General features: G+C 48.2%; 1 protein-coding gene across 1 annotated transcript; it reads right to left on the bottom strand.

Annotated features, from left to right (window-relative positions):
* Nucleotides 1–5,546: 5,546 nt before the first annotated feature.
* On the bottom strand, nt 5,547–7,829 carry LOC136628800 (uncharacterized). The gene is made up of 4 exons (XM_066604898.1): nt 7,625–7,829; nt 7,370–7,473; nt 7,131–7,277; nt 5,547–6,441 (listed from the first exon to the last, which is right to left on the bottom strand). The coding sequence occupies exons 1-4, from the start codon at nt 7,712–7,714 to the stop codon at nt 5,547–5,549; spliced, it is 1,236 nt and encodes a 411-aa protein (XP_066460995.1). The 5' UTR covers nt 7,715–7,829.
* Nucleotides 7,830–9,508: the final 1,679 nt, after the last annotated feature.

The following is a 9,508-nucleotide window of genomic DNA, read 5'->3' as shown; positions in this document are numbered from 1 at the left end:
TAAACACCTTACTACATTCTTCTTCCCACAGCTAACGTGCCTTCTTTGTCTTTTACTATTTCTCTAGCTGTCTTCCATACCTTATCCTCTTTACCAGCAGTATTGCCCATGGCTGGCAGTTTATGTACACCAAGAGGCTTATTATTTTATCCTTTCATACACATAAAACAATCCCCTGACCGTTGAAATATACAAACGGAACTGCAGGGGGCCCTGTCCAGAATCGTGGCCTTGTTAGGGACTCCTTTCAGCGTCACTGATCAGGTTCCTGTTAACACGGGACACAGAGATTTATATTTGCACCCCGGAGGTCAGGTTCCGTCGATCAGGTCAACTCATCAATCACTCACTCGTGCATAAACAGGCACACATAAAGACAAAAACATTTGAATGTCAGTTACTACTTTTTTTTTTTTTAAGTGTCAGTACTTCCTCACTTGTCTGTAAGTGTCGGTACCTCCCAACCCTGCTTATTTTTCCCCCGTCTCAACTACTTCTCTTATACCTATAAGAGGCTCCCATCAGGGATTTTATCCCCTGAAAATTTTAGGCTTCCCTGGTACAATTTATACCATGCCTTCCAGAGATCGGCAAGAGGGTTTCATATTCTGTACACTGACCATGCAAAGTAACAAATAAAGACAATAACAGTTAAAGAACACCTGCACAGCATATTCAGCCCACCATATGAATTCTTAAAAAAGCTTGAAGATTTATAAGAGGCATGCACTTCTTACCCCTCGGACAGGAAAGGAGCAGCCAAGAAGCACGGATAGATTGTGGCAAGATAAAGCCTTACCTTACTGCGCAGTTTTTGTAAATCCGTGGTTCCGAGTGGCTCCTTATCCCATCTGGGTTTGAGGTGCAGGTGGTCCTCTTGTTCCTTCAAGCCCCACGTTCTGGGCACCAATTACTGTTATGGAATTCAATGTTCCGTCAATATGCTGTGAGGCTCCAAATCAGAGGTGGTTATGGCGGCCGCCGTGAGAAAGCAATGAAACACAGAGATCAGGCCTGTGTCTAGAAGCAATCTGTGTTTATTCTGTACATTGTCATTTCTTACACAAAAAATAGGAGTATCAGTAGGCGTATCAGTAGGCGTATCAGTGCAAAGGCTAGTGTTACAAAGTTCAATCTGTTATACTGAGGTCAAAGTACTAAGGTGGTGAATAATTGCGTTTTCTCAATAAACATGGCTTCTTTTGTTGGAATGTAGACTGGCTGTCTAGTACCTTGATTCTTTATCACAATCTACATTTTAATCACATGCCATAGACAGCCGTTAATGATCGAAGCATTCCATTATCCTTTGATCATTGTAACGAGATTAACAAGATCTTGGAGACATGATGGACATTTAGCCTGGGTTCACACAGGGCGGATTTGTTGCTTATTTCCCGTGGTTGGCCGTTGCATATCCGCATTGCGGCTATTCCGTCGCGGTTGCAGTGCAATGCAGTGCGAATGTGTTTGGCCAAAATCCCATTCTCACAGGGCGTAAAATTTTCCGCAGAGCCGCAGTGCGGATATGCAACTGCGTCGCGGTTTTGAAATATGCAGCATGTCCAATCTTTTGATGGTTCCGCAGCGTTTTTTTTTACATAGGGCCCCATGAACGCAGCTACAACCGCAATGAAAACCGCTATTGCTTGTTTTGCAGCGGTTTTCATTGCGGTTCCGCAGCAGATTGTTCGCATGAAAAAGAGGGGCAATAAAGTTTGTTCCCAGGAAGTGGTTCAGCGGCCATTTTAGCTGCTTGGCGCCATTTCAGCCAGGACTTGATGGAGACTGGAAGCAGGGAGCAGGAGCTCTGCCGGCAGAACCCCCCCACAGCGGCACCAGAGCCCCCCACAGCGGCACCACAAGAGCCCTCCACAGTGGCACCAGAGCCCTCCACAGCGGGCGTGACCAGAGGCCTCCACAGCCGGACCAGGGCCCTCCACAGCGGCACCACCAGGGCCCTCCACAGCGGCACCACCAGAGCCCTCCACAGCGGCACCAGAGCCCTCCACAGCGGGCCTAGAGCCCTCCACAGCGGGCGGCACCAGAGCCTTCCACAGCGGGCCCAGAGCCCTCCACAGCGGGCCCAGAGCCCTCCACAGCGGCACCAGAGCCCTCCACAGCGGGCCCAGAGCCCTCCACAGCGGGCGGCACCAGAGCCTTCCACAGCGGGCCCAGACCCCCCCACAGCGGCACCAGAGCCCCCCACAGCGGCACCACAAGAGCCCTCCACAGTGGCACCAGAGCCCTCCACAGCGGGCGTGACCAGAGGCCTCCACAGCCGAACCAGGGCCCTCCACAGCGGCACCACCAGAGCCCTCCACAGCGGCACCAGAGTCCTCCACAGCGGGCCCAGAGCCCTCCACAGCAGGCGGCACCAGAGCCTTCCACAGCGGGCCCAGAGCCCTCCACAGCGGGCCCAGAGCCCTCCACAGCGGGCCCAGAGCCCTCCACAGCGGCACCAGAGCCCTCCACAGCGGGCCCAGAGCCCTCCACAGCGGGCGGCACCAGAGCCCTCCACAGCGGGCCCAGAGCCCTCCACAGCGGCACCAGAGCCCTCCACAGCGGGCGGCACCAGAGCCTTCCACAGCGGGCCCAGAGCCCTCCACAGCGGTACCAGAGCCCTCCACAGCGGGCGGCACCAGAGCCTTCCACAGCGGCACCAGAGCCCTCCACAGCGGGCGGCACCAGAACCCTCCACAGCGGCACCAGAGCCCTCCACAGCGGGCGGCACCAGAGCCCTCCACAGCGGGCCCAGAGCCCACCACAGCCCTCCACAGCGGGCCCAGAGCCCTCCACAGCGGGCGGCACATCGGATAACGAAGGTAATGCACTACTTCGCCTATCATTGCTCTTTTGCGTCCTTTATCTTTTGCATTGCAATGCATTTTTCCTGCCTTTTTCCTCCCTTTCTTTGCTGCACAATTTATGGCCTTTTTATCTTTTGCATTGCAATGCATTTTTCCCGCCTTTTTCCTCCCTTGCTTTGCTGCACAATTTATGGCCTTTTCATCTTTTGCATTGCAATGCATTTTTCCCGCCTTTTTCCTCCCTTTCTTTGCTGCACAATTTATGGCCTTTTCATCTTTTGCATTGCAATGCATTTTTCCCGCATTTTTCCTCCCTTGCTTTGCTGCACAATTTATGGCCTTTTCATCTTTTGCATTGCAATGCATTTTTCCCGCCTTTTTCCTCCCTTGCTTTGCTGCACAATAGATGGCCTTTTCATCTTTTGCATTGCAATGCATTTTTCCCGCCTTTTTCCTCCCTTGCTTTGCTGCACAATTTATGGCCTTTTTATCTTTTGCATTGCAATGCATTTTTCCCGCCTTTTTCCTCCCTTGCTTTGCTGCACAATTTATGGCCTTTTCATCTTTTGCATTGCAATGCATTTTTCCCGCCTTTTTCCTCCCTTGCTTTGCTGCACAATAGATGGCCTTTTCATCTTTTGCATTGCAATGCATTTTTCCCGCCTTTTTCCTCCCTTGCTTTGCTGCACAATTTATGGCCTTTTTATCTTTTGCATTGCAATGCATTTTTCCCGCCTTTTTCCTCCCTTGCTTTGCTGCACAATAGATGGCCTTTTCATCTTGTGCATTGCAATGCATTTTTCCCGCCTTTTTCCTCCCTTGCTTTGCTGCACAATTTATGGCCTTTTTATCTTTTGCATTGCAATGCATTTTTCCCGCCTTTTTCCTCCCTTGCTTTGCTGCACAATTTATGGCCTTTTTATCTTTTGCATTGCAATGCATTTTTCCCGCCTTTTTCCTCCCTTGCTTCTTTCCCCTTCGGCATCTGACGCGAAGATGTGAGCCTCGTTGTTATTTTGTGCAAATTGAAATTCTGCGCCACTGGGCACTAATGTTGTGTATGTAATGAAATGCAACCATTCTCTGTTTACTCACAGGACGAAAAAGATTTTCGGTTGTCGCAAAGGATATATCGGGAGTATGGCGTGGTACCAGCGAATGGGTATAAACGTTGCCAGGATGATAACATTGGTGAGTGTAGTGTGCGCTGACACAACCATATCCACCCACTTGGAATGCTATTCAACTTTTTTTCTTCTTTCTTCCCCCCCCCCCCCCCCCTTCAGGTTGAAAGTAGGCCTGAGATATGGGACCCAGCCGAGACGGGCTACAGCGACCGAGATTTAAAGGCAGACGCCTGGCTATCGGTATGCACTGGCATGTATCCCATTGCGTCCCGCCTTCGTGAACTCAGCTCAGAGCGTCAGTGGACAATTCCGCCAGTTCTGTACACAGTGCTAGAGATTTTCGGTTCGCCAAGACCCATTGCCGATAGCACTGCCATTATTGTGGCAATGAAAAATGCAGCCTTTCCTGTTCAACACTCAAACCGCATGCTGCCTGCACCCCAATCTTTCCCTGATCAACCGCCCAGGATTTCTAGGACACCGGTATACCCCATGCACCATGGCTCTCCTGACACTGGCTACGGCGACACTGCCTCAGGCGGTTCCCCATCACAAGCGTCATTTCTATCACTCATGAATAGCCCTCTGCAACAGACATCGCAACAGTCCACCTCACGACTGTGCACGCCACCAAATGCATCTCAATGCATTATAGGAGAAACCTCTTTTACTTATACGACATTGGAGTAATCGCAAACGTTAAGTTTGGGATAACTGCAATGTCCTACAGCAAACCATCGGAAAGTACAGGTTCCGTGGTGCTGTTGCCGTGTCTGCCAATGCACGGATTATGCTGGCGTCCCAGAAATCCAACGGATGGTCATGGGAACGATTGGGGTTGCAAACATCGCTCACTCCCAGCTAAGATGTGCTCTGCGGCAAAAGAGGCAAGGCGCACTAATTCCATTACGGCAGTGGCACACACGTAAATTTCTTTGCGGCCTGTGCTACTGTACGAGAAGGACTGACTTTTTTTTTTTTTTTTTGTTTTCAATTTAACGCTGCCTTGCTGTCCTCCAAGGTTGGGGTACATCACTTCTCTGACTCATAGTCCTTTCTTTCCCTATATTTATTTTCATGTCTGTCTGTTTCCATGCTCGCTCTATGTTTGTAACAGGAGTTCGAGCATGGAAAAAAAAAATGGTGATGACAACAGGGCCATTCTGCGTGCCTGTTGCCATCATCATTTTCATTGCGGCATGACCGGCAAGTGTGGCCAGAGCTATACTGCTTGTGGATTGGCCAGTGAAGGAGAAATTTAGTTGTATTCAAGTAGTGGTAATTGGTATGTGCGCTGAAAAAAAGTAGACGGCTCAACTAATGCTATGTTTATTTTGCACAAAATAAAAAACCATCATTGTCTAACCAATTCCGTTTCTTTACAATGCAGATTATATGTTTTGTGCGCCGAAAAAATTTGGAGAACAATCTTTTTTGTGAAATATTAAAACATTTTATTATGAAAACTGTTTAACACAATTTTATTGAACTTTTTAAATTAAAGGTGGAGGAGTGTCCTTTTGTGCCTTCAATAAAATACGTATTTCTCTACGCAGTTTGGTTTCCGCTTCCTTCTGGGGCTGGGCGCCGGGGGAGGGTCACACTGCAGTTAGGGCTGCACACCACCGACACAGGAGAACTGCCATGGCACGGTGCCTTCGTGACTAAGGAAATAGTCAGTGAAGAGTTCGCGTACCTGCACTGCAGTAGCAGGCGTTCTACCTCCCCCCCAGTTGATGACCGTGTCAAAGGCAGGATCAAGTTCTTCGACATCTACCTCTGGGCGATAGTCCCGGAGGTAGTTGTGAAGAACACAACATGCCTTGACAAGGTCATCAACTGTGTTAGGGTCTACTAACAGTGTAGTCCCTAGAACTCTCCACTGACTCACCATAATCCCGAAGGCACACTCAACCACACGACGTGCCCTGCTCAGCCTATAATTAAAAATCCTTTTCCGGGCATTCAGTCCTCTCCGCGGGTATGGGTGCAACAGGTTTGGCATCAACGGGAAAGCCTCATCCGATACCATCACAAAGGGGACTGGATGTGTGGTTCCCGGGAAAGGTTGTGGGGCTGGGAGCGTGACGCCATCTCGGAGAATTTGCATCCCAATCTGTGATGTTCGCAGCACCCGAGAATCCCCAGTGCTGCCATAGGCGCCGACGTCGATGCAAACAAATTTGCTATGTGCATCAGCCACGGCCATCAGGACAATTGAAAAAAATTTTTTGTAATTGAAGAATTTGGAGCCTGAGTGGGCTGGCTGAAGCACACGCACATGTTTGCCGTCGACGGCGCCTATGCAGTTAGGAAATTTGGCAACATCTTGAAAGCCTGCTGCAACATGTTGCCAAGTGTCCTCGGTAGGTGAAGGCATCACGATGGGCTGCAACTTCTGCCAGATGGCGCTGCATGTGCACCTCACAATTTCGGTGATGGTTGATTTACCAACACGAAATTGGAGATGCAGGGATGCATAGCTCTCTCCTGTGGCCAAGAAGCTGAAAAGAAGCAGAGAAGAGAAAAAAAAATTAGTACACAATGAAGACTTGCATTACATCAACCCTTCTATGTATGCAGTATTCAGATATTGTTCTCAACACGAAATAGATCGGAGAACGCAGAAGAATTCGTGTGAAGGAAATAAGATTTGCAATTGAAAGGTATACATGGGATGTGGGGGGGGGGGGGGGCCGTGAAATTCTCACTATCCATTCCACACATGGTTCAGATTTCCATTCTCCCCATCCCAAACAAAAGGGGAGGGAGAATGAGAAAATGAAAACATGTTCCTGCTACACTCAGAAAGGTAACTTGGTCCCGTTCACTGCCGGTGCACAACAAAGGTTGCCCAAGTTTGCTGGTCTGGTAAGTTCAACAATGTAGCTTCTGACAATGTCAATGAAGTCAACCAGCCACAAGATGATGCTGTTCTAATGCCACGCACGGGCAAATAAAGACCCACCCGTCCCGGTGAGATCGGGGTAGCCGTACAGGTGTCGTGATGGGCGTGGTGCTAATAACAGGGGTGCTTGATAGCCCAGCTGTGAAAAAGCAGTGTGACGTAATGCTATAGCATTACGTCCTACTGCCGGAGCAATCAGTGCATAAAAAAAGGTACCGCGCAAAAATCACAGAACCAAAAAAAAATATATATAACTACAGTGACACAATAAGAAATGTAACTTACCGAAGGGTGATGAGCAGCCTTTCTTCTGCAGTGATCGCCTTCCTCATCTGCGTGTCCTGGTAGGTCAGATCCCGGCGCACCAGCTCCAGAAGGCGGTCAAAGGCCTCCAGAGGCAGGCGACAAAATGAGACGAACTTCTCAGGATGGCTGCAGAGAGAAAGAGAAAGGGAGAGCGGGCTAAAATTAATAACAATTCAGAGTGCAACATCAAACCTATTCCCATGCAACACTTCACTTACTTTTTAAGATCGTGGTAGAGGCTCGCAAAATGGCCCTTCGTCCCCCTCTCGGTTAGTAGGGGATGAACCCAGAAACGTCTCTGACGCCGGGAAGCACGATCAGTCTGAAGAAGAATAAGCACATGAATTTTTAAAGCACATGAACATGAATTAAAGCACATGAATTTAAAGCACATGACTGCAATTACACTCTAGTCCGCAGTGCATAAACAAACAACAAGGAAACTAAGCACACAATGACCACAAATCGCTCACCTTTTCAGATTGTTCTCTATCCATCATAAGCACAAATGTAATCAGTCTGCGTCGGTATGCGCGGCTCAGACGGACTGTTGCTCGGTCCATGTCTGCAGAGAAAATGGCCACAAATACAAAGCTCTTCCTACCCTATGCAGAAATGGGTGGGATCGATGACCTCACAGGAAACAGTTTTTTTAAGAATCTGCACCTAGTAAAATACGCAGGCAAATCTGCAACAAAAGCCGCGCCTCTCCAAAAATAACCGCTGCGGTTTTTCCGCAACAAAGGGCCTGCGGATTTACCGGCGGCAGAACCGCAGATAAATACGCGGTCAAAAACGCGTCTTAATTGGGCCATTGCATGCGGATTTGCCGCAGAAACGGAAAGGTTGCGGCAAATCCGCAGCGGCAAAACCGCGAACTTTCAGCGACAAATCCGCCCTGTGTGAACCCAGCCTTAAGATTACACCTCTACTTAATGTAATTAAGTACTAACCTAAATGTACAAGCATTTATCAGAGCTTTTCATAGGACACAGAATAGAGTGTACAATTTAGGCCTAAAGCCTCCGGAAACGTGTATCAAAGATACATACATATATAAATTAATATGTTCATAACCCTCACATAAACATAGTGCCTGATCGTTGACTGCATGGGATGAAGAAGAGCCACAGATAAAAGGTTACTTAGCTGTACCTCCTAGATTATAGCATTTTAGGAATTTCCATTTTGTGCTTGGAAAACCCCTTTAAACTGCTGACATGATGCTATACCTTTTGCTAACTGCTTTATGTATATGTTTTTGTCAAAGTCGCTGTGATCATACTGAGCACAAAAGCCTACTTTCATTCTACTGCATGCAGTATGCAAATCACTGCCTTGGCGTCATCTGGACAGTGCAGAGGGCTTTCTGAGGTACTGAGTCTCTGCTCTATCTGTGCCCGGTACAGGTTGATTGATATCTCTGCCGGCTTGTGATGTCAGCAAACCATGTTGAAATCCTACACATGCTGTGTACACCTTCTACCTCCATCAGTAGTATACGATGGTGAGGGAGTTAATAATATAGTCTTCAAGAGCTTAGGAAAGTAAAAATATAAAGTATATCTATCAAAACTCTGCATTGATTTATTTCATAAAATATCCGTATACGAATCAGTGTTCCAAATCCCTGCCCTTGGCAAGGCCAGAGATGACAAGATTCTAACATCTGTCAATACAAGCTGTATATATCTGTAAGGAACGCCCGCTAGTGATATCGGTATGCAGAATGCATTTAATCATTCAACTCTCCAGCTCTGTGCTCCTTCTCCTGCCCCATAAGCAGGCACTGAGTGCCCATAGCAGAACAGGTGAATCTTCTGGTGGGCCTTGGGCCAGAATTGAGCCACCATTACCTGTACAAGAGGTGCATGGCGCAGTACACTCGCTGCAGTACCTACAGACAGGCATCATTTCACCCTTCCCATACATTCAGATAATAAACCATCAAGTCTATCTCAGATAACATCTAGTTGCATTGGCAAATCTGTCAGTATCACTCCTTTATGGGCCCTTCCTTTTCTTTCCATTGATGTGTATGGAGAACATGGTTGCCAGGTATTTATATATAGAGTTTAGATATTTGCACATGGCTGTACCATGGGCTCCAAGTATGCCTTTCACTAGTGGGCCATAGGCACCCCAGTCGAACACTGCCCCATAGCCTCTGACCCCCATAACATTCTGCAAGCTTGCACTGAAGCTCAGCCTCTCCTCACTGTTCCATCTCTAGCGAACCTAGTTTCCAGGCTTTGTATGTAGAGGAACAAGACGCCTATACAAGGCAGCAACAAGTAATTGTGCTTTGAAGCCCAAAGCACACCTGCATACTGCTGCAGCACAGTGGGGACGTTCCT

The sequence above is a fragment of the Eleutherodactylus coqui genome, chromosome 5 (assembly GCF_035609145.1).
Source record: "Eleutherodactylus coqui strain aEleCoq1 chromosome 5, aEleCoq1.hap1, whole genome shotgun sequence".
Classification (NCBI taxonomy): Eukaryota; Metazoa; Chordata; class Amphibia; order Anura; family Eleutherodactylidae; genus Eleutherodactylus; species Eleutherodactylus coqui.
The sequence above is the reverse complement of the archived record's forward strand: the minus strand, read 5'-3'. Positions and strand labels throughout refer to the sequence as shown.